Source organism: Callorhinus ursinus, unplaced genomic scaffold (assembly GCF_003265705.2).
Source record: "Callorhinus ursinus isolate GAN/ISIS: 27379988/994484 unplaced genomic scaffold, GSC_fseal_2.0 scaffold11, whole genome shotgun sequence".
Taxonomy (NCBI): domain Eukaryota; kingdom Metazoa; phylum Chordata; class Mammalia; order Carnivora; family Otariidae; genus Callorhinus; species Callorhinus ursinus.
Genome location: NW_027397073.1, coordinates 55,759,546 through 55,785,477, shown reverse-complemented (window position 1 = coordinate 55,785,477; position 25,932 = coordinate 55,759,546). Strand labels below are relative to the sequence as shown.

The window sequence follows — 25,932 nt, the reverse complement described above, 5'->3', positions numbered from 1 at the left end:
TGCTTAGCCACTGCAGCGACGTCCCTCAGCGGAGCCGACTTCTAAAAGTTCCGATTTTGTGCTCCGCGGCTCTAGCACTTGGCCAGAAGCGGCCGGCGGAGGCCCCTCCCCCGCCGTCTATCCTCCCGAATATTGCCTCAGATTCACTTCTCCGCACGCCCTACCTTCCAGTAAGTGGTCGCTTCTCTGTTCAGAGAGTTGTTGCTACTCTCCTGTTCGATCTCCTGTTGAGTTCGTAGGTGTTCAGAATGGTTTGATCCCTATTCAGCTGAATTCCTGAGACCAGACGAAATCTAGGTCTCCTACTCCTCCGCCATCTTGCTCCGCCTCCAAAACTCTCTCTTTTTCTTTTTTAGAGAGAGAGAGAGACCACGCATGTGCATGCATGTGTGAGGGGTGGGGAGGGACAGAGGAAGACAGAATCTTAAGCAGGTTCCATGCTCAGTGTGGAGCCCAATGTGGGTGGGGCTTGACGTCATGATCCTGAGATTGTGACCTGAGCTGAAATCAATAATCACTCGCTTAAATCACTGAGCCACCCAGGTGCCCCTCTTCTTGTTTTTGTTTTTGTTTTTGTTTTAATGCTGTCACCATTTACCTGTTCTCCTGGGTGAAACCAGCATGTGCCATATGGATTGTAACCTTAATTAATAAATGAGAAAGGAAAACTAACTAGAGATGTGAGAGGGGCACCTGGGTGGCTCAGTGAGTTAAGCCTCCTACTCTTGATTTCGGCTCAGGTCATGATCTTAGGGTTGTGGAACTGAGCCCCACATCAGCTCCGTGCTCAGTTTGGAGTCTGCTTGTCTCTCTCCCTCTCCCCCCACTTGCTCTCTCTCTCTCTCTCTCTCTCTCTCTCTCTCTCTCAGATAAATAAAATCTTTAAAAGAAAAGGTGTGGGAGAAATTTTAAAAAAGTAAAAGTGAGACTAATACATACACCTCTGTAGCAACATACTGGAAACTCTGGAGGAACCAGATGATTTCCTAGGAAACTAATGATTACCAAAATGCACCAAGAAGATGTTGAACATTTGAATAGGTCATACAGTAGAAGAAACTGGAAGATGATGTCCAGCTGAACTGTTCTTCACCTTTAAAAAACTGATAATTCCAATGATATTCCAGCCTTTCCAGGCCATATGAAAAGATGAAAAACTTTTTATGAAGCTAGCATATGAAACCTGAGGAATGTAGTACAAAATCCAAAACTTTAGACTATAAATGTATAGCATATCAATACAAATATGGAATTCTAAATGACTGTTGGTAAATATAATCCAGCAATATATTAGAAAATTGATATCCTATTAACAAAGAGGGTGTAACTCCGAGATCTCTGAAATGCCAAAGTATAATATTCAGTAATACAAAATTCAACAATGAAACAGTTTGATTTTCTAAAATCTGTCAACATAATTCATACCTCAACAAACTAAAAGGGAAAAACCATATAATGATCTTAAACAGTGAAAAGACTTTTGGTAAAATTTAACTTCATTCTTAACAAAAATTCATTTGTAAAATAGGATTAAATATAACAAAAGTTAACAAAGTGTAATAATAAATATACTAAATAGAAAACCATCAAAACCATTTCATTTAAAATCAGGAAATAGAGATGCTCACTATCATCATTGATACTCAGTATTGTCTTGGAGATTTCAGTGAATGAAATAAAAAGCAAAATTTAATGAGTGATAAAAACTTTGGATAGAAGAGATAAAACTATATAGATAGATAGATAGTAGTGGATGTATGATCTTTATACCCAGAAAACCCAGAAGAGTCTAATTATAAGCTATTAGAATTACTACAAGAATTTTGAGGTGGTTGGATAGAGAATAAATATAAAAACTCATTAGGTTTTCTGTATGTTAGCCACCAGCTCCTAGAAATTGAAAAGGGAAAAATATTGTACCCATGAAAGCAATAAGGTATAAAATTTTTAGAGTAAATTGAACAAGAAATTCTTATTTGAAGAAAACTAGAAAATTCTTTTCATGCATATAAATTAATATCTGAACAAATGGAAAGACGTATCACAAAAATGTCAACTCCCTCAAATTAATATTTATGTATGTATGTTTATATGTATGTTTGGTTTCTTTTACATTATTTTTTTTTTAATTTTAATTCCAAGGGCGCCTATGTAGCTCAGTCGGTTGGGTGTCTGACTGGATTTTGGCTCAGGTTATGGTCTTGGGGTCCTGGGATGGTCCCGAGTAGGGCTCCGTGCACAGCAGGGAGAGTCTCTCCCTCTGCCCCTTTTGTCCCCTCTCTTAAATAATGAGTAAATAAATCTTTAAAAAATTTTTAATTTAATTCCAATATAGTTAACATACAATGTTATGTTAGTTTCAGGTATACAATACATTCCGGTGATTCAGCAATACATTTCTCAGTGCTCATCAAAATAAGTGTACTACTCTTAATCCTCCTCACCTGTTTCACCCAATCCTCCTCCCCGCCCCCCCCCCGTAACCATCTCTTTGTTCTCTATTGTTAAGAGTCTGCTTTTTGGTTTGTCTTTTTTTATCTCCTTTGTTCATTTGTTTTGTTTCTTAAATTCCTTATATGAGTGAAATCATATGGTATTTGTCTTTCTTTGACTTATTTTGCTTAGCATTATATTCTCTAGATCCATCCATGTTGCAAATGGCAAGATTTCATTCTTTTTTATGGCTGAATAATATTCCATTGCATACATATGATATATATATTACATATATTGCATATATATATATACACACACACCCCACATCTGTTACGTATATTAAAAAATAAATATATATTAATAAATAAAATTTAAGGATTATTTGTCCTAATTCTGTGAAAAATGCTGTTGGTATTTTGATAGGGATTGCATTAAATGTGTAGATTGCTTTGGGTAGCATGGACAGCTGAACAATGTCTGTTCTTCCAATCCATGGGCATGGAATATCTTTCCATTTGTTTGTGTCATCTTCAATTTCTTTTATCAATGTCTTATAGTTTTCAGAGTACAGATCTTTCACTTCCTTGGTTAAGTTTACTCCTAGGTATTTTATTATTTCTGTGGCAATTGTAAATCGGATTATTTTCTTAATTTCTCTTTCTGCTACTTCATTATTAGAGTATAGAAATGCAACTGATTTCTGTACATTGATTTTTGTATCCTGTGACCTTACATTTATCAGTTCTAGTAGTTTTTTGGTGGAGTCTGTAGGGTTTTCTATATATAATATCATGTTATCTGCAATTAATAGAAGTTTTACTTCTTATCAGTTTGGAAGCCTTTTAATTTCTTTTTTTTTAGTTTGATTGCTGTGGCTAGGACTTACAGTACTATGTTGAATGAAAGTGGTGAGAGTGACATCCTTGTCTTATTTCTGATCTTAGGGGGGAAAGCTCTCAGTTTTCACCACTGAATATGATAGCTGTGAGTTTTTCATATATGGCCTTTATTATGTTGGGTTATGTTCCCTCTGAACCTACTTTGTTTATCATGGACAGATGCTGTACTTTGTCAAATGCTTTTTCTTCATCTATTGAAATGATCATATGGTTTTTATCCTTTGTCTTATTGATATGATGTATCACATATATTGAATTAGAAATAATTGAGCCATTCTTGCTCGTGGAATAAATCCCACTTGATTGTGATGAATGTTATTTTTAATGTATTGTTGGACTTGGTTTGCTAATATTTTGTTGAGGACTTTTTCATCTATCTTCACCAGAGAAAATGGCCTATAGTTATCTTTTACTACAATGTCTTTATCTGGTTTTGGTATCAGGGTAATTCTGGCCTTGTAGAATGAATTTGGAAGTTTTCCTTCCTCTTCCATTATTTGGAATAGTTTGAGAATAGTATTAACTCCTCTTTAAATGTTTGGTAGAATTCACCAGTGAAACCACCTGGTCCTGGACTTTTGTTTTTTGGGAGTTTTTTTTATTACGAATTCAATTTCATTGCTGGTAATTGGTCTGTTCAAATTTTCTGTTTCTTCCTGATTCAATTTTGGGAGGTTATGTTTCTAGAAATTTATCCATTTCTTCTAGGTTGTTAAATTTGTTGCCATGTCATTTTTCCTAATTTTCTCTTACAATTGTTTGTATTTTTGTGGTATCAGTTGTTATTTCTCCTCTTTGTGATTTTGTCTAAGTTCTCTTTTTTTTTTTTTTTTTGATGAGTCTGGCTAAACATTTGTCAATTTTGTTGATCTTTTCAAAGAACCAGCTCCTGTCTTCATTGATCATTGATCTGTTCTATTGTTTTTTTTGTTTTTAGTTTCTATTTCATTTATTTACGCTCTGATCTTTACTATTTTCTTCCTTCTAATGATTTTGGGTCTTGCTTGTTCCTTTTCTAGGTCCTGTAGGTGTAAGTTTATATTATTTATTTGAGATTTTTGTTGCTTCTTGAGGTAGGCCTGTATTGCTATAAGCTTCCCTTTTAGAACAGCTTTTGTTGGATCCCAAAGATTTTGGACCATTGTGTTTTCATTTTCATTTGTCTCCATATATTTTTGATTTCCTCCTTGATTTCTGGGTTGAAACATTCATTGTTTAGTTATAAGTTATTTAACCTCTATGTATTTGTGCTCTTTCCAGATTTTTTCTTGTGGTTGATTTCTAGTTTCATATCATTTGGTCATAACAGATGCATGGTATGACTTTGATCTTTTTGAATATGTTGAGGTTTGTTTTGTGACCTACTACATGATCTCTTCTGGAGAATGTTCTATGTGCACTTGAAAAGAATATGTATTCTGCCGTTTAGGATGGAATGTTCTGAATATATCTCTTAAATCTATCTGGTTCAAGGTGCCCTTAAAGCCACTGTTTTCTTGTTGATTTTCTGTGTGGATGATCTATCCATTGATATAAGTGGGGTATTAAAGTCCCCTACTATTATTGTATTACTATCGTTTAGTTCCCTTATGTTTGTTATTAACAGTTTTAAATATTTGGTTGCTCCCATGCTATGGGCAAAAATATTTGCAATTGTTATGTCTTCTTGTTGGATTATCCCATTAATGATAATATAGTGTCCTCCTTTGTCTCTTGTTACATTCTTTGTTTTAAAGTCTACTTTGTCCAATGTAAGTATCGCTACCTTGGCTTTCTTTTCACATCCATTTGCATGATAAATTCTTCTCCATCCCTTCACTTTCAATTTGCAATTTGTCTTTAGGTCTGAAATGAGTTTCTTGTAGGCAGAATATAGAAGGGTTTTGTTTTTTTTTTATCCATTCTATCACCTGTGTGTTTTGATTGGAGCATTTAATCCATTTATAGTCAAAGTGACATTGATAGATACGTATTTAAGGCCATTTCGTTACTGTTCTATGGTTGTTTTTCTAGTTTTTCTCTGTTCCTTTCTTATCTTGTACTCTTTTCTCGTAATTAGTTGGCTTTCTTTAGTGATTTACTTGAATTATTTTCTGATTGTTTTTTGCATCTCTGTTATTCATTTTTGAATTGTGATTACCATTTGGTTTATATGTAACATCTTATGCACATAGCAGTTTATATTAAGTTGATGGTCACTTAAGTTTGAGCCCATTCTTTACTCCTCTCCACATTTTAGGTATGTGGTATCATACTTTACCTCTTTTTATTTTGTGAGTCCCTTGACTGATTTTTACAGATATCCTTATTTTTATTGCTCTTTGTTTCCTACTTTCCTTACTCTTGCTTTGATCTTTCCCTCTCAGAGAGGCCCCTTTAACATTTCTTGTAGGCCTGGTTAGTGGTCATGAATTTCTTTCCCTTTTGTTTGGCAAACTGTGTCTCCTACTCTGAATGAAAGCCTTGCTGGATAAAGTATTATTGGCTGCATATTTTTCCTTTTCAGCACTTTGAATATATCATGCTACTCTCTTCCGGCCTGCAAAGTTTCTTCTGAAAAACCCACTGATAGCTTTGTATGGTTTTCCATGTATGTAATTGTTTTCTTTTCTCTTGCTGCTTTTAAAGTTCTCTTTTTATCACTCCTTTTTGCCATTTTAATTGCTATATACCTTCATGTGGACTTCCTTGGGTTGATTTTGTTGGGGGATTTCTGTGTCTCCTAGATTTGGATTTGTTTCCTTCCTCAGATTTAGGAAGTTTCCAGCTATTATTTCCTCAAATAAATTTTCTGCCCCCTTTTCTCTGTCTTCTCCCTCTGAGATTCCTATAATGTGAATGTTATTATGCTTGATGGGGTTGTTCTGTTCCCTAAATCTGTTTTCATTTTGCATAATTCTTTTTTTCCTCACCTGGTCAGCTTACTTTCCATTACTTTGTCCACCAGGTTGCTGATTTGTTCTTCTGCTTTCTCTAGTCTAATATTTATTCCATCTAGTGTATTTTAAATTTCATTTATTAGATTCTTCATGTCTGACTTCCTTTTTTAATCTTTGTTGAGGGTCTCACTGATGTCCTCTTTTCTCATGTCCAGTAGTTACCTTTATGATCATTACTTTAAATTCTCTATTGGGCATATTACTTATATCTGTTTCCTTTTCATTTGGGATATATTTTTCTGTCTCCTCATTTTGACTGACTTCTCTGGTGTCTCTGTGTTAGGAAAATCAGCTATGCTGCCTGCTCGTGAAAGTATGGTATTTTGAGGGAGAGATCCTGTCGTGCCCTGTGGTGTCTCCTGTTCAACAGAACCTGCTGTTGCAGGGCTATCAACTCTGTGTATTGTGTGTGTTCTACTGTTGTGGCTGAGCTGCTTTTTCCGTTGGTGCAGTCATCTGCAGTGGCTTTCTTTGCCTCTTGTGGGCAGTGCTGGTCCCTGTGGTGTTAATGAGCCAGTCTGGGAATGCCTTGGGCTTAACTTGAATCAGACCATGCATTTGCCAGAGATGCAGTAGCACCAAACGGCAGGGCACTTTCTCTATGTTGTCCCCTGCGAAGCTTTCGTTGATGGGCAGGGCCTGCAGTCAAAGTAGCTGTGTGTTCCCAGCTGGCTGACTGCTGCGCGCGGTTATCTCTCCTCCTCCCTGGGGCAGGAGTCACTTTGGAGTGCTGCTGGCTCTTGTTGGGGCTGCTGACGCACTGCCAGGCTTGTAGCCCAGTTTGGATGGCCTCCAGCTGAGTGTATTGGAGGGAGCAGGACTGCAGAAGTGTGTGGGGTTTGAGGTGCAGTGTTAGTGAGCTTTGTGCTGGTCCACAGAACTGAGGCAGGCTGAGTTGAAGAGCGCGGATTTGTAGAAGTGTGAGGGAGGGCATGTGTGATGTTAGCAAGTTAGGTAGTAAGTGTCAGCCCTGCACTGGTTCCTGTAGGTGGCTGTGTGTTTATGTTGGGGAGTGGGGTGGGAAATGGCACCCACAAGCTCCTTTGCTCCAGAAGTCTCCCAGCAATCCCTGCTCTTCCAGCACAGGCTCTGACATTAGTAAACAAATTGCTCTTCTGTATACCCCAGTCATTTTTTAAACTGCTGCTTCTATGCTGTATCTCCTCGGGGATATTTGTTGTGCTGTCTTTTCAAGGGTGTAGACTCTGTTTCCTCCTGCCCTCTTGGCTCTTCCAGAGCTGAGCCTGCTGATTTTTAATGTTCCAGATTTTAAGTCCTGCTGGCTGTAAGAACTCATGAAATTTAGCCCCTCTGGTTTTCAGAACCAGATGGTACTGGGATTTGTCTTCCCCATGGGGTCCCTGGGGTGAGAGTCTTTCTTTCTTCCCTCTCCGTACCCATGGTGTCCCTCCCTCCTGTGGCCAGTCCTATGTTTGTTTTTCTCCCTACCTCATCTCTGCCCTTTCTGCCCTCTTCAGAGTGGCCTCTTCTCTACAAGTAGCCGTGGAGAGTCTGTTCTGCCAGTCTTTGGGTCCTCTTCTGGGTCATTTACACCGATATGAATGTTACTTAGTTGTGTTCATGGGATGAGGTGAGCTTAGGGTCCTCCTCCTCTGCCTTCTTCCCCAGAAGCTCCCAAATTAATATTTAATTCAGTTCCAAAGTAGAATCCCAAGTGGTTTTAATTTAAACTTGTTAAAATTATATACTGAACTCCCCAACATTCTGGTTGTGTAGTAACAGGCAAGAATCTATGGCACAGAATAGAGAAACCAGAAAGAGGTGTATATAACATATTACGCGTAGGCTAATATAATATACGTAGTACATACAGGGAAATCAGACCAGGAGAACAAAGTGTAGACTTCTTGATAGATTATGCTTGTCAAACTGAACATCTGTCTATATAAAAATGAATTACAAATAGATTAAAGACTTAAATTTTTTTTTAAAAAAGGTTTTACAAGAATATTTTTAGGAGACTAAAATGAATTCTCTTAGGACTGAGGTAGAAGTTGGTCTGGAGTGGAAACTGTATTCTGTAACAGAAATGATAGACATGTCAAAATAAGTTTTTATTTAGTCTGAAAATATTGTTATTTCACTCTTTTTGGAGGATGTTTTCATTGGATATGTAATCTTACTTGACAGTTTTATGGCTTTCGTGGTATTAAAGATGCCGTTCCATTATGTTTTTACCTGCCTTGTTTCTGGAGAGAAGGCATCATATTAAAATTACAGAGCCCCACCTGCTGCTAATACTGCTTACCCCCTTTCTCTGTTTTATTTCCTCCTTAACCCTTATTGCCACCTGACACACTATCTATTTTACTTATTTATCTTATCTGTTTTCACTCACTAGAATTGGTGGTGGATAAAGGTAGGGATTGTTTTAGTTTCAGACTGTATTATGAGCTCCTAACATATAGTAAGCATTCAATGAGTATTTCTTGAACGAAAAATAAAAACAGAATGGATAGTGTCATCAAGACAGTGTTAATTATCCTGGCCACCGTGTTCTCACAGCTCTTAGCTCACATCTCCGCAGGGGCAGTTTTCCTTATTCCATAATAGTTATCTGGTTCCAATAGTTAGCTGCATGCTCCTGAAGGGCAAATACTCTATTTTATTAATCTTTGAATCGTTAGCACCTGACAATACAGGATCTCCCTCATAGAAGATTCTGTTTGTAGAATCAGTGAGCGTACCTGGCTCACTTTGGTTGTCTCTGTCCTACATGGCTCCTCATGACTGGAATCTCATGGGTCTTTGAGCCTTGTCACTTCTGAAGATTACTCTTTCTGGTATCCATGTCCATATGCAGACCTATGAGCCTTGTCTTCATCACAGACTCTGCTTCCAGTCTTCCTCCTAGTCACCTCTAGACTTCCTTGGACCAGTGCCCATTCCTTGTTTTCTTGCAGAAAGTATTGTTTTCTGAAAGTATTTCCTCATTCATCTTGTTTCCCTGGTTGTCCCTTCTCACTATCCTTTACTGATTGTTTTTCTTTGGTGCACATCTTAAATGCTGCCATTCCCTAGGATTCTGTTTTTGGCCCTACCTACTTTGTGCTTTGCACACATTCCCTGAGGATCTCCTCTGCTTTAACCCCTTATTCACGGATGGCCACTAAATCCAAGTTCCCAGTTCTGATCTTTTTCCTCAAAAATCTGTGTTCTTAATGCCTCCACATAGTTCACCCTAAATATCATTTAGACCCCTTTAGATTTCAGAGATTCAGCATTTCTGAAAGTGTGTTCAAGTTGCTCTCTAAGTCTGCTCCTCTGAGTTTTGTCTTGCTCAGGGGCAGACACACTATGAGTGTGTCTGTGGAGACTCTGTCTCCTAAGCCTGAAATGTCGAAGCCCTCACTTTCCCATCTCATTGATTGTCCAGTTTTGTCAGTTCCCTTTCAGAAGTCCCTCTGAATTCTTTCTGCTCCTCTCAACCTCAGTCCTCAAAGCCAGAGCAGCTGTCTCATGTCCAGACCTCACTAGCTCATGCCTGCCTGTTGAGACAGCCTCCTTTCTGGTGTCTCTGTTACCAGTCCTCCCTCCCTGTTCAATTCCATTATCTGTCCAACTTCCACCCATAGTATCTTTTTTATTTTTTTTAATCAATACAACTACAAAACCAACAATGGACAGGGCAGAGGAGAAATAAGACCAAAACTTATGGCATTGCTTTGCTTAAAAACATTCAGCAATATAGGCTAAGACTGAAATTCTTTGCATCTTGTAATCAGATTCTTTCTTTTGCAAGAGAGTTCGATCACTCAGACTTTCTCAAGTAATGGGCTCTACTGTAAAAGTACATGTTGGGGGAGAGCATGGAGACTCATGGAAGTTGGGACAAGACTGTGGTCAGGGTGTGCCCATCTTGCCCCTGTCTTTAGGGCCATTAGTAGCTGGAGCCTGACCCCACTCTAGGGCAATGGTTCTCAAATGTTAGCTGCGTCAGAGCCACCTCCACGGCTTGTGAAAGCAGATTGCTAGACCCCAGCCCCAGAGTTTCTGATTCAGCAGACACTGAGATTTTAATTGATGCCCCAAATTTGTATTTCTAACAATTCCTCAGGTAATACTGATGCTGCAGATCCGCGTACCACACTTTGAGGATGTTTTTCCTTTAAGGCAAATGTCATGTCATCTGGAAAGTCTTCTTTGATGGTATCAGTCAGAATTAGTTTTCTCTCTACTTTTCAGATTTTTGCATGTTATGTTAGAACAGCAGTTCTTGGGGTGCCTGGATAGCTCAGTTGGTTGAGCATCTGACTCTTGGTTTCAGCTCTGGTGACGATCTCAGGGTCATGGGATCAAGCCCCACATCGGGCTTCACCCTCAGTGGGGAATTTGCTTGAGATTCTCTCTCTTTCCCTCTCCCTTTGCCCATCCCCTGCTCTCTCTCTCACATAAATAAATAAGATTTTATTTATGTGAGAGAGGGAGTGAGCACATGAACAGGGAGAAGGAGATAGGCAGAGGGACAAGCAGGCGTCCCACTGAGTGGGGATTCCCAATGCGAGGCTTGATCCCAGAACCCTGAGATCATGACCTGAACCGAAGTCAGATACTTAATTGACTGAGCCACCCAGGCACCCCAATAAATAAATAAATAAATCTATCTATCTATCTATCTATCTATCTATCTATCTATCTATCATCTATCTATCTTAAAAAATATAAAAGCAGTGGTTCTCAAACTTCAGCCTGTATCAGAATCACTTAGAAGGACTGTTAAAACACAAGCTGGTGGTCTCACCCCCAGTTTCTGAATCATTAATTCTGGGGTATGGCCTCTAAAACTCGCATTTCTGACAAGTTTCCAGGGGATGCCCACACTTGGAAAAACCACAGTATTCGAATGACTTGCTTACACACCTCTCTTCTCTGCAAAACTCAGATTTTCCGTGTCAGTCCCTTACCTTGTCCTTCTGGCCACTTGCTGCAACACCTGAACACAAGCACCAGCCATACATGTGTGCTGGAGAAACTATTGATTTACCAGATCCTGAATTCTGAAATGCTCTTCGAGATCACACCCTCAGAACCTCTACTTCTCCTCACTCCTTCATTTTTGGGGGAAGCTTTAAAAAATACTTAGGGCCTGTATTTTAGCTTTTCTATTCCTTCTTGTTCCGTGTCCATTATTTTCAGCCTTCCTGTGCCTCCTGCACTAGCTAGGGCCCCTTACACATTTTACCTCATGTTCGCATGTCCCCCAGTCCACTGGCCATCTCCTTCCTCCTCTGTTCCCAGCTGTACTCAAACGTACCCATCTGCTCCTACTCCCAAGAGCTGATGGAGAAGGGCCTGTGGTACCCGTTGCCCCTGTGCAGAATCACCAGCTTCATGGAGTGGGGCTCTCAGGACTGCTCTGTGTTCCTTCCGTCTGGTCCTGGTTGAATTTCTGCTCTCTTTCCCCACTGTCTCCTGGACTCCCAGCAGATGCCCTCCTACCTCATGAAGGAGGGAAGGAGTGATGTCCCTCCATCTTCCCTCACACCCTGCAAGTCCTCTCTTTGGAATGACCTTCACTGCCTTTTCATACTAGGGTCCTTGTGGAAATGCTTCTGTTTCTGCTGCTCTCCCCCAGTGCTCATCCCCTCTCCTCTAAGCGCTGCACTTCTCTCAGTTCATTTCCCTCAGCTCAGGAACTGAGATGCTCTCCTCTCTCTGGAGTCCGGAAAAAAGAGGAATTCCTTTCTCATTAATGCTGTTCCCCCTCCAGCTCTCTGGTTACCTGTCTCTTCCTCTTCATTTGCAAACTTCTCCAGGTGTAGCCCCTACTTGCGGCTTTCACCAGGCCTGCTTTTCACACTTTGGCCCCTTGAGTCTGACCTCTGCTGTCATTCTTACGTGGACATCTGTCCCCGTGATATAACAGCAACACCCTGACTGCCAAGCCCGATGGCTTCTTCTCCCTGCTTAGTCTTACTTGACCTTCTCCAACATTTGATGGTACTGATCCTCCAGCCCTTGGGAAACCCTCCCCCCTCCCTCCAGCTCCCAGGTCTTGTATGTCTCCTTGGGTCCCTTCCAACTCTGAGTATTCCTCGTGCTTCCCCAGTGCCTCACTTAACTCTGACACAGACTCTCACATTCTGTCCTTACTTTTTTCTTGGGCTTCTTCCATTGTTGCCTCTTTCTGAAAAATTTGGAACTGTCTTTTGTTGGATTTATACACCCAGATTATTCCAGCTACCTAAAATTCAACATCTCTGAAAATAATCCCATCTTTTCTACAACACCTAGTGACGCTCCTTCAACTTTTGAATCTCTTTCTGGGTACCCAGGACTGAACCTCAAGATCATCTCAGCCTTCTTCCTATACCACCCCACCCCAAGCAGTTGTTTGCTGTGGCCTGTTGGTTTCATTTCTACATTGTCCCTTGGTTTTGTCCCCACCTTTCCTTTAGGGAACATCCATGCTCTCTCTTGCCAAATCTTTTGCATTTTCACTGTCAGTCTGTGGCCTTCGTCCCGAACATCTGCTTCATCCTTACCTAGCCCTGCTTAGTGCATTCTGATGATGCCACTTACCACACAGAAGTCTCTGAGGCTTCTCTAAACCACAAGAATGAAGATCAGCCTCCTTAGGCAGACTTTCGGGAACTTTCCTGATTGCATTTCTGCCTCCTTGCAATCCAGCAGCACAGTGTTCTGTTCTTTGTGTCCCTGTAAGCTTTATGTTAATGCTCAGCAGACTCTGGTATTTGCAGAAACAGCTCCCTGCTTGCCAGCTTCTCTTGCTTTGCTCCTGCTGCTGTTCCTTGGATTGCCTGTTAAATTTCTGTTTGTCTCCGAAAGCAGCGGTCTCCAGGAAGCTTTCCCTGGTTATCATTAATCCTTCTTCATTTTGTTCACAGACACATTGTTTGGGTTCCCTAACTAGTGCCTTTTAGCCCTCGTGTCTTCTTGTTTATTCACCAAAACACTGAGTTCTGCCATATGCCAGGTTGGACGTGACATTTGTCTGTCTGCATGTGTGTCTCCCCAACACGAGTAAATACCATGTGAGGACAGGAGTCAGGCTCCTTGTGTATTTCCCAGTACTTGGTACCCACTATGTCTGGGGCAATGAGTGGTAAATGATTCCTGAGTTCAGTTGTACTAAAATGAGAAGCAGCCTGAACGAGCAAGTGAAAAATGTTTTAGCAGCGCATGGACAAGTGGCAAGGCGGAGTTATTATTAAAGTGTGGGCGCTTGGAAAGTGTGGGTATCTTCAGGGAGCCCCTGCTTCCAAGGTTGTTACTAGCAGTGATAAGCTGCCAACATTAGGAAAGCTGTATCATTCCAGTTGGTGCCACAAAAGAAGGCATTATTTATATCAGTGTGTGATAAGATGGGTTGGTTGCCACTGACAGTTGTTTTTCTCACATTTCCTAAGTTGTCACCTGATGGAGCTGTATGTGGCTCATCTTTTGAAGTGAAGTAATATTGGCATGAAGGGTTGTGCTTATGGCTAATAAAATTAACAAGGTATTGCTCTGCAACAGGAGCCTTAGGATTTACGTGGTTCTAGCCTTAAAAATGATAATTTATGCATTCCTTACCCCCTGCCATTTTTAATTTTAGTTCAGAGAATTACTAACAAATATTGTGCAGTTTCCTAGAACTGGATGTTCCCATTGCCAAAGTGAGGAGTTTGTCTATCAGCAATTTTTCAATCTGTGATCCCTGAGGGGGACAAATGGGAGGCAGGTGCACGGGTGGGATTTCTAATATCGGGGCTCCTAAGAGGAGGAAAATTGGGTCATGTGAGAGAGAAATTCAAAGTTTGAAAAAAAATCACAGAGTTAAATGACAACCAGGGCTTCTTTCCGTATTTAAATAGCATGCTCTGCTTTATATGTGATGGATTTTAATAAGAAGAATTGAGAACAAAAATTCGAACCCATGGATGGAAGTGTACTCCATCTGAAGAATTTACATACAAAGTAAAGGTTTTTTTATTGATTTAAGTAAACATAATTATTCAGAACTCCAGATCTGAAATAATGAAAGAGGAGACAGCTGTGGTTTATAGAATTGAAAAATACTCTCAAGATTAAGGGTATCTGATCTGGGATATATCATACTCCTTGCACAAGCCCCTTTTATAGGGTGATATTGCTGCCCGATCCTATTAGATGTTGTGAGCATTTTGTAAAAGGAATACTTCCAAGAGCTAAAACTCTAGTGTCTCAATATGCTGCTCTCTGTAAGGACCTGGCCTGGCTCAGTGACGTGCACCCATGTATTCATTACTACCATATGTCACACCATTAAGAAAATGAGTCACTGCACCAGCCTTCAACTTGTCCACGCACTGACCCTGCCTTTCCTTGACTTGTGACTTGAGTTCTGCTTAGCTCCTTTGTTTTGTCACACTGTTAGATTTGTTTTTCCCAGCAGTTGACCCTCCTATTTCACTGTCCCAAGTTGAATCCTCTCTCCCAGCACTGTCTTCCCTGGACCATTATTTCTGGAGCTGACCCCCACTGTGAATGGTCTGGTGGCCATTTTGTCTGGGCTCAGTATGGTTCTTCTCACCCGCCCATTCTTTTTTTTTTTTTTTTTTTTAAAGATTTTATTTGAGAGAGAGAGAATGAGAGATAGCACGAGAGGGAAGAGGGCCAGAGGGAGAAGCAGACTCCCCGCCGAGCAGGGAGCCCAATGTGGGACTCGATCCCGGGACTCCAGGATCATGACCTGAGCCGAAGGCAGTCGCCCAACCAACCGAGCCACCCAGGCGCCCTCACCCGCCCATTCTTGTTGATAGTTCCAGTGGGCTTGTACCCGGGGTTGCAGGCAAGAAAAATGATTGTAGTCAGTGGAAGAGGACACTGGTTCATGGCCAAGGTTTAAAGCATGGGGGTGGGGTGGGCGGGCATGCTGTGGAAGCGTGACATACGTAGTGACTTCATCTCCTGTGGTTTTTTCAGTTTTTTTCTGCATTCTTTGCTTTCAGTTTCCAGACTTTGCTCTTGCTAATCTGGTGAATAAGCCAACAAACCTCAAGGTGTGTGTAGAACAACAAAGCAAAATTCAGTGAGGTGGTAAAGCATAAATGTGTCATCTGGGCAGGCACAAATTGCTTTTTGTGAAGGAAGTGCTGCAGTTTTTGCTGATCTGCAAATTTGGCTGAGGCCATGTAAACCAAAAGCCACAGGTTTGTAGAGAAGTTGAGGGATCTTCTTTGCTTTATGAGAAAGGAAACCCACACACCCCACCATCACCTAATCCTGCTCAGAGAACGAGAGGCGGCCCTTTATTTCCACACAAGGCAAGGGGTCCTGTTGCTCTTTTGCAAAAGCCACGTCCATCCCCTTTTGTAAGGGAATGGTTCTGCCATGGTGTCTTGGCAACCGTGCACGTATGCAGTTGGCCAGGTAGACGAGGCTTACCCGCAGATGACCTGAGTCTGATCCTCCGGGCACAGGAGAACATGGGAGGCTCACAAGGAGGAGCTGCTCCCAGAAGGCCACTCCCAGGAGGCCATCAGGACAGTTTCTTATGCCTCCTGGGGTTCCGATGAGGCCTGAGTCCTTCTGCGTCACCTGTCCTCAGGGTCCACCTGCAGGCTGTCCAAGTGCGGAAGGGCAGCACGGAATGGGCTCCTCAGGAGCAGGGCGTCTGGGCACCCATGTGGCAGTATCTGGACTCTTTGTCTCAGTGTCACCCTATGCAAGGGACATGGGAGCTGGCTCCTGTAGCTGATTTTGCTTTTTGCTGGCCATGTAAATCATAAACTGAATATTAAAAAGGGGCCTCTTCCTTTACTGGCCAAATCTATCAGCTTTGTTTTGCATTGCTTGACAGATCTCACTACGTTAACCCAGCCATCTTCATTTCTTTGTTTCCTTATGGTTTGTATTCATATGTAAACACATACCTTCTGGTGCGGAGGTGCATATCAACTGTGCTCTGTGCTTAGTCTAACATTTGCAAAAGTTATACTGTGTGGCCTTTATCACCTTAATTTACTTGATCTCTGTTGTTGGATGTTTAGGTTTTTCCCAACTTTGTCCTGCTGTAGGACAAGCTCTGTCCTTCCTTTTGCATTTTTTTAGAATATAATATTAAAGTTGGGATGAATTGATCAACAAGTATTAGCACCTTATTTTTTGGCTATAAATACAGGCGTACCTTGCTGTATTGTGCTTCACAGATACTGGGTTTTTTACAAATTGAAGGTTTGTGGCAACCCTACGTCAAGCAAGTCTGTTGGTGAGTTTTCCCACAGCATCTGCTCACTTCATGTCTGTGTCAAGCTTGATAATTCTCACAATATTTTAAACTTTTTCATTGTTATTATATTTGTTATGACGATCTGTGATCAGTGGTCTTCGAGGTACTTTTGTAAAGGTTTTGGGGTGCCATGAGCTGGACCCCTCTACGATGGTGAACTTCATCGATAAATGTTGTGTGTGCTCTGACTGCCCCACTGGCCAGCAGTCCCCTCGCTCTCTTTCTCTCCTCGGGCCTCTTTCCTCCCTGAGACACAACAGTATTGACATCAGGATGGTGAATAACCCCACCACGACCTCTAAGCCTTCAAGTGAAAGGAAGAGTCATTTGGTGCAGCCGACTTGTTTGCTGTCTTGAAGACTTTGCCACAGCTGCCCCCACTGTCAGCAACCCCCACCCGCTCAGTCAGCAGCCTCAGCATCGAGGCAAGACCCTCCACGAGCCAACAGGTTGTCACTCATTGGAAGCTCAGATGACAGCATTTTTTAATCAATAAAATATATATTTTTAAAAGATTTTATTTATTTATTTGAGAGAGAGAGAGAGAGTGAATGAGAAGGGAGAGGGAGTGAGAATCTGAAGCAGAGTCTGCACTGAGCACAGCCCGACATGGGCTTGATCCCACAACCGCGGGATCATGACCTGAGCTGAAACCAAGAGTTAAGCTTACCTGACTGAGCCACCCAGGTGCCCCATCAATAACATATTTTTTAAATTATGTATGTTGTTTTTTAGGACACAGCACTATTGCATACTTCATAGGCTACAGTATAGTGTAAACACAACTTTTATATGCACTGGGAAGCCAGAACATTGATTTGACTAGCTTTGTTGCAATATTTCCTTGATTACGGGGGTCTGGAACTGGACCTGAACCTGCAGTATCTCCGAGATATGCTTGTATGCATTGTCAACATGACTTCCCAAGTTTGAGTCCAATTTACACAGCCACCATGAATGAGTGAGCTTATTAATTACCCTGCAGACTTATTTATGGTGCTTTTAAACTTAAAAGTTATTAATTTAATAGGCATTTCTGCCAAATTAAAAGTTATTAATTTAATAGGCATTTCTGCTACATTAAAATTTAGTAATTTAATAGGTATTTCTGCTACATTTTCACCGTGTAAGCTGAAGTGAGACAGTATTGTATAATGGGAGTGTGTGGGCTAGATATTTTGTTTAAATCCACATTTTTCCAGATGTGTGACCTCTGTAAGCCTGTTTCCTATAATTATAAAATGAGGTTACAAATCTGATATTCAGTGTTGTAAAGAATAAATGGAAACATACACATTCGTACATATACGCTTACATCATGTACATGCATGCACACACACACACACATGCACACACACCCTGTAATTTGGTACCTGGCATAGAATAGGTACATATTAAGTGACAGGTCATGTAAAATTAAATATATATTGTATATTAGTAATGTGTGGCAGAAGAGTAATAATTGGAATGTTTTGCTGTAGCTACTGTATATAGTGAAAAGAAATGGAATTTAGGATTTACAAACCTGTGTGCCTATCTAATACTATGTGAAATGAATGTCGTGTCTGTAGAATGTTCAAGAAAATTGCATAAAAAATAAAATTCGTTTCCTGAAGCAGTGCTGTTCATAATTGGTTCCTTCTCTCCAGGAAATTGAGCAATGAGTTGGTCAAAATAGATCTCCTAGAATTCATTTTAAAAGCCAAAATTATGATCTCACCTGCCTTCCTTCCCTTTAATTCATTAAACAAATATTTATGGCCAGGCATGGTTGTAACTCCAAGGATAGAGTGATGGTCAAGATCAACAAGATCCTTTCTTTTTAAGAGTTTACATCCTAATTCTAAATAAGCAAACTGGTTTCCTCTCAGCTGGTGTGAGTCCCCCTAGAGTCAGTGATGAGACACAAGGCCTGTGTGTGGCCCCAGGAGCAGAGGAACATGGTATTTCCCTGTCTCACTGGCTGGTACTGTGTTGCTGACTAGTCCTCTTGCTTTACAAAAATACTGAATCCATGGAAAATTGTTATTTTTGGTATCATGTTTTCTTTTTTTGATAAAACTTAGAAGGGTTATTAGACTTAGGTGATCATAAGAGACGATCGTAGATATGATTTACTGCTGGTGAAATGATGATATATAACAATGGGAAATATGATTAAGTTGAGAAATTACACACAATCTTTTTAAGAACACAGCTGTTGTAGAAAATGAGGTATCTGTATTTGCTTTAGAGACAACACTGCCGTAATTTTTTTTGTAAAGCATATAATTGTAATGTAGTAAAATGCTTATGTGAAAATAGGGATGTTGAATAATCTTACTAGGGAATCTTCAGGGTTTGTCAAATTGCTTTCTCTATTTAGAAAAATAAAATATCTCATATTGTGGTAGAAATGGCAGTACATCTGTAAGTGCTATAATGTTTGAATAGACTGTAAGCTCCTTGATGGAAATCACACTATGATGTCTCATTATCTTCAAACAAAGCAAGAAAAATCCATTGATGACAATTCTGTTAGCCTTATTTGATGATTAAAATGCTTTTCAAAATTCTCATACTTTAGTAAGTGTATTTCTTAGCAAGAACATGTTAGTGTGTTATGACTGATAAATAGTAAATATTAATGTATATACTCTGTGTCTGTTTCTAAACTCTAACTTGATATGATTTTTTCTTTATAATCTGAGCTTTAATTACTCCCTTTTGGTCAATTATATATAGATGTATATCAAAAGATAGATAGTATATATTATTTATTTTTCATCTACTGGATCAGGGACTGGGTTATATTTCTATTTCAATGGACAGCACACTTCTTGCCACAGTAAGCTCATTAAATATTTTTTAAATGATTAAAAGTCTACATGAATTCTTCCTATACAATGTGATGGATTTTTATGTTTGTTATCCCATCAGGTTGCTTTATTGTCTTGAGAGGCTTCAAATGTTTGACTTAAAGGTGCATCTTACCACCTGTCACTACCAATTCTCATGCAGTTCTGACCTTTTACCATCTGTATCTTCTTCAGGAACATTTTACAGCAAGATAAATGTTAAAACTCACAGTGCTTTTTGGCCAATCTTCTCCAGGATGTGTGTATATGAGTGTGTGTTTGTGAGTGTGTCTGTGTGTGTGTGTGTATGGTAATAATACTTGTAGAGAATTTTAAAATGATAGAAAGTAACAAACAAGGAAAGAATATTTACATTAATCATACTACCCTCATATAGCCACTATTAATATTTTGCTGTGCCTTTTCAATTGCTTTTCTATGATTGTGTGTTTGTATGTGTGGACAAATATCTATGCATAGTGCCTTGCACAAAGAAGGTGCTTTATAAATAAGTTGAATAAATGAATGTCTCAATATATGTAAAAATTTATATTTTAAAATTTAGGATAATATAATCTGTTTTATGTTTTATGTACTTACTTTGATTTTACTTAACCTAGAAAATTCTCAAAGTATTTTGTTACTTAAAAAATACAGTTTTCGATAACTTCAAAATCATGTGTATATATGTGCCTATGTATATAGGTACATGTATTAGTCTTTTTGACCTTTTTCTCATATTAATATTATTTTGTATTTTTGCTGTAATAATGTTCTGATGTATATTTTTACTATCAACTTTTATCATGACTACTTAGTATGTTAATCCTAGAGGGGGGATTACTGGGACATAGAAGTATAAACTTAAAACAATTATCAATACTTTTAAGATTTTTATTATTTAAAAATGATATTTTTATTGAATTACAAAGGAGAGCTATTGATCTAGAAAATTTGGAAAGCAGAAAAATAAAGTGCAGAGAAAACTGGGAAGAAGCCATAATCCTGGCAGCTAAAGATGACCTCACTTAAGATTTTGATTTACATAATTTTAGTCTTTCACATTTCAATTATGTATTTTACCAAAAAGGATCATTTTGTTTTCTAAACTGCTGTTTTTTTCCACTAGTAGTGTATCATTAACATAGTCTTTCTCTGCCATTAATCTTCTATAATGTAATTTTACAGCCTATTATTAAAATGACACATCTGTACAATGCATTTAATTAACCCCCTCTTGGTGGACCTGTAGTTTGTTTCCAATGTTTCATTATTATGAGGAGTTCTAGGATAAAAACCCTCGTGTTTGTCCCTTGGGCACACTCACCGTAATCGCATTAAGACAAATTTCTGGAAGCAGAATTGCTGGTTCAAAATTATATATGAATAATTTTTAAGGCTTTTGACATATATTTCCACATTGCCTTCCAAAGGTTGTACCAAGTGACATTCATCCCAAAAAGAGGTATGAAAGCGAAAGGAGATTGTACAGATATTTTCAGGTCATTCACCTTAAAATGAACCAAATCATGTTTTAGAAAACCGGTACCTGTTTACTCTTCTTTGAGAGGAGTAAGAAACTACCCATTTTAAGTGTTTATCGGCGGTCTTCTTGGCAGGGGAAGTATTCATAGGCCTGTTCTGAAACAGGAGAAACTGTGCATGGACTGGTTAGATGACTCTACCAAATGCTCATGGCAAGTGAGAGATAAGGTTTTTATCAGTTGCTGGGTCTCCTGATGATCTCTTTGATGAATCAGCGTGCTTGTATATGTATATATGTTTATCTTCAGTTAGATATTGTTTTTCTGCCACTAACTGTTTCAAGAAAAGTCACTGTGTTTTCTTTTCAGTCCCTTCAGTGACTACACAAGAAGCGTGGTCGTGGGAACAGTACTTGACAGAACAGAAGGCGACAGCAGCACCCGTTGAACTGTTTTCCAAGGTGAACCACTAACAGTCTTATGTTTTGGCAAGGAATGAACACTTAAGAGAAGTAACTAAAAGGAGATCATTTGCCTACACAGAACATCCAACTTATTTGATTTGTAGGTTTCACTGGAAAATTACATAACAAAGCTAAGGGAAGCCTTAGTGATTCAGAGCCAGACTGGAGTGTGTCCTGGAGCTGGACTCCCTGGGTTTGAAACCTAGTGCCACTACCTTCCAGCTCTGTGACCTTGGGCAAGTCATTCAGTCTCTCTGTGCTTCAGTTTCCTCATCTTAAGGAAATTACCATACCTACCTCCTGGGGTTGTTGGAGGATGAAATCAGTTATACATGTAGAGGGCATTGGATGCAATGTATGTGCACATAATGAAAAATACGTGCTAGTTTTTCTTTGTATTAGCAGATATTACTTGCACAGGACAACCCACGGATCAGGTTCAAGGGATCTGTTTTGATGTGTTGCATGGAAGTGGTGGGTCAGGCAACATGTTGGAGGAGACAGTGAAACCCCTAAATTACATTCTACCTGACTAACAATGCCAAGAGCAGCAGTCTATGTGGGCTTGCTTGACCAAGTGACTTTTGGCACGGGGTGCTTGTGACTTCACGGGGATCATCTTTACCCAGGGTACCAAATCTTCTGCTACCCTATCTATTCTTCTTGGTCTGTGTTTTCAATGTTTCAAGGGGATTTATATAAAAAATTGCATCAGATTTGCATCATTATATTGCATTTTAGCCAGCAGTGAGAAGCTAACGCTCCTTATTTGCTTTACTTTTCAGGACATTTTTGTTGAGTTACATCTAGTACTTTTTATTATGTAAAAGGACTAGCAATTTTTTTAAAGATTTGTATTTGTTTATTTTAGAGAGAGAGAGAGAGTGCAGCAGGGAGGGGCAGAAGGAGAGGGAGAGAGAATCTCAAGCAGACTCCCCAATGAGCACAGAGCCCAACACAGGGATCCATCTCATGACCTTGATATCATGACCCCAAGATCAGGACCCAAGCTGAAACCCAAGAATCAGATGCTCAACCAACTGAGCCATCCAGGTGCCCCAAAAGGGCTAACAATTTTAATCCTGGCCATGGAAATAGAATGGGGGAGATGTGAAGCAAATAGGGAAAGAAAGAGAAACCCAAGTGCTGGCAGCTCACGTTTAAGAAATACTAAATATTTCATACTCAGCCCAATCTTCACATCAGATGCCTTTATGGAGCTTTGGAAAACCCACATGTATGGGTGTTCCTGAGACCTATTAACTTAGAACTTCAGCGGGTGGGGCCTGGTACCCTGGAGCTTGAGAACCTCCTCAGGCTTCTGTGTGCAAGATGGAGGTCCAAGGTGGTAGTAGCTTGTAAGAACTGTGCAGTCCCTGCTCAGGCAGGAGTCAGGTCCCTGCTGACTCGTGATGAGACTGTCACGTGATGAGACTTAGAGTAAGCTCCCTAGGTAAGGGTCTCTTCTTCCTTCTCTTTCATGTTTCCTCACAATGTCTGTTCTTAGTGTGCTCATGATCAGTCAATGTTGAACGACTTCTGGGTAACCTCTTTTCATTCCCGAGCATGGAAGTTCCTTAAAGAGAGTTGGCTCTGACTGGGGCAATCCAGTGCAGCCTGTAGTTGCCCTTTCTCTCTGTCTCTGAGCCCATCTTGTGCCCATGCTGTGTGGTCACTGCAGGTCAGGAGGGTGGAGTGAGCAGGCCCCAGATCCAGCTAAGGCCTGTCAGGAGCTGTGAGCCCCAAGGGCAGATATAGTTCAGCTGGGCCCAGGGTGTGAGGTTCAACCACAGGACACAGGCCAGGCTTGTGACTCAGTGGCTGGGCATGGATGGGATCTCTGTAGGGTCTCAAGGCAGCCAGCGACCACAAAAATGTAAGACTAGTCAGTGATTGAGGTCAGGACTTCCATGTAGCAAAATTGGCCATGAGTGATGCAGGGTCTTAGGAATCAGACCCCTGTGTGTCCCTAGACCGGAGTTCTCTCTTCCCTCCATTGAGAATTGAACCACATGTTAGCGTGTTAGGCTGAAATGGACTCTTATTTCCGGAGCAAGGCAGGTTTCAGCTGTTGGCAGAGAGCTGTTAGGTTCTGGTCAGTGCCTGCATTCTTCCCTCAGCTCAGCCAGTGAGTGGATTAACACGGTTTCTCGGTTTCTCCTCTAGGACACTTCAAGGTCCATCAACTAGTGCAAGAACATCCGCAGAACAGAGAATTTCTCCCCCGGTTTTTCCCTCGTGACCTAGTATTAACTAAAAAAATCTCCAAGGGGGCAAATGTGAGATTCCTGTTCCTGAGATAAATCCCTATTTCAACATTGGGAATTGTGTAATAGTAGGTTATGGGTCATAGAACTTTCTCCCTTGACTTTATAGAGATCTGACAGGAGAGGTACTGCGAGCGCTAAGTGAGGGGGACACGTGGCATTGTAAAGGCAGGGTTGGGCTCCCTCTGGAGGGTGTAAGGAGAATCCATGATTCTCTCCACAGAGGAGAGATGAGCAGTGAGCAAGGGACGCCGTCTTGGAGGATTTAGAAATGTGACTTTAAAATATGACTTTCTCAAGCTTGTGGACTCTAATTTTTGTCAACTCTGAAAGTGACGATAAAGTCTGAGCATGTGCAAAAGTGGACATGCCTGACCTGTTGGCATGCCTTTCTCTTCACTCAGAATTTAACAGTCAAGCTACTCACGTAATTGAGTAGCTTGACTATCTGTACAAAGCATCCTTTATACGGACTGAAACACTAGGGATTTTATAACATGGTTGCTTAAAATCTTGCCGTCTACTGGGATGTAAGATATGCCTGAAAACATGACAGCAGTGTGAGGTAGAATGTTCATTGTCAGCGGAATGTACAAGTAATGAGTTTCCTAGGTTGTTCCGAGCAGAGGTGGTATCTCCTCCAACCCTGAATGAGGAGGAACAAGCTTACCATTTATTAGGTCTGATTTGTCCTGATGACTGAAGATGCTTGTATTCAAATACAGTGTTACTCTGACTGGACATTTATATTCTGAGATGAACTGACATGGTTTATAATTGAAAATAGCATTCAGTAGAATAAAAAAGGCAGGTAGTTCAGGCCAATCTTCCAAGAAAGATGATCAGATTGAACTTAGTTTTAGAGTGACATTGTGCTCTTGACTCTTACTGTCCATTTTAATTGTGTAAATATTGTAATAATGGTGTTCAGTTCAGCCAGCTAAGATGGAACTTCTCAGCTTTTGACACGGAAATGTTGAAAATAAAATGAAAACAGTTTGCATATCCTGATTGGAAAACTATTAAAAAGATACTGAGTATTGCTTTACTTTTACTATATCATTTCCATCCTAATACTCATGTTTTAGAAGTGACAGACACACAACTGAGCAGTTCTATCATGCAAATCAGACATGTATCCTACGAAGAAAATGTGTGTGTGTATATGTGTGTGTGTGTGTATATATATATATATATATATATATATATTTGTGTGTATACATTTTTAAAAGAGTATGCTTATTTTATTTGCACGCAAGCTTTTTGCATATCTAAAGGCCGATTTTGAATTTCTTTTTGTATAAGACAAAGTAAAGTGTTTTATAATTTATGGTTTATTTTACCATCTGGGGTAGTGAGTGTACAAGGATATAAACATCTTCTGTTGACAGAGAATATAAAAACATTTTCTCTTCATTACTGGTGAAATGGGCCTATCTTGATTTGATTCAAACTTTAAAATATTTTTTCCTTTGGTTTTGAAATTGGTTCTAAAACTTTTCTCTCTTATCTCTCCCCGCCAGTCATCTAACCATCCACTGTATCTCCCTGAAACATTCTTCCCACCCTGCTTCCCATCACAAGTTCAAATACGCCAGCCTGGAATCCAAGTCCCCATAGTCTAGTCCCATCTGTAGGTGCACATGAACACAGAGCTTCTTCCGTGCCGGTCAGCCTGTTGCTGCCCTGCTTAACTATTCAGAGTCTATCCAAGTGTGAGGCCTTTGTGTCTCCTCTTGTTCTCTGAACTTTGTAGGCCCATGTCCCCCCAAGACCCTCCCCCTTCAGGAAGCTGTCCCAGCCTGTGCCATCTGACCTGTGGACTTGGCCGCTTCTGTCTGCCCAGCTCCTGCTGGTGGGAGTGAGGCTTGGGGGACAGTATAGGACCAGCGGGAGGGCAGGTGCTGTCCCTTGTGTTATCTGGCCACGAGCCAAAGGGACCTCCACCTGCACCTATCCCAGCATTCTGGGGGCAAGTCTGACCGAGGGAGCATAGCCCTACCTCACCCTAAACTGTCCTCGTCGCACAAACCACACATCCCGGTTGTCCTTAGTCACTGGCCCAGAAAGCTGTGCTTTTTATGCCCAGGAGCTGATCCTGTCTCCCCAGCCAGTGGATGGCCGAGTAGATAGGCTAAATGCGTGCTTGGGCCCCTGCAAGTCAGGGACACTTGAATATTTTAAAGTGATTGGTATTTCAGAACAAGATGAAAGTCATCATGGAAAAGCTAAAATTCTTGGACTTCTCTGTGTGTCTTTTATAGTGTAGTATATAGTTGTAGTTTGAATTTTATATAGCAAGGCGGTTTTTCTTTTTCTTTTTCTCTCTTTCCTTTCCTTTCCTTTTCTTTCCTTTTCTTTTCTTTTCTTTT

At 40.4% G+C, this 25,932-nt stretch overlaps 1 protein-coding gene across 7 annotated transcripts in view; it reads left to right on the top strand.

The window, feature by feature from the left end:
• Positions 1-25,932, top strand: part of L3MBTL4 (L3MBTL histone methyl-lysine binding protein 4) — a 508,459-nt gene that overhangs the window by 145,234 nt on the left and 337,293 nt on the right. For all 7 annotated transcript variants that reach the window (XM_073898504.1, XM_073898503.1, XM_073898505.1 and 4 more), the window contains one exon: positions 21,199-21,290. In XM_073898504.1, the coding sequence (XP_073754605.1) occupies positions 21,199-21,290 (92 nt within the window). The remainder of the gene's footprint in view (positions 1-21,198; positions 21,291-25,932) is intronic.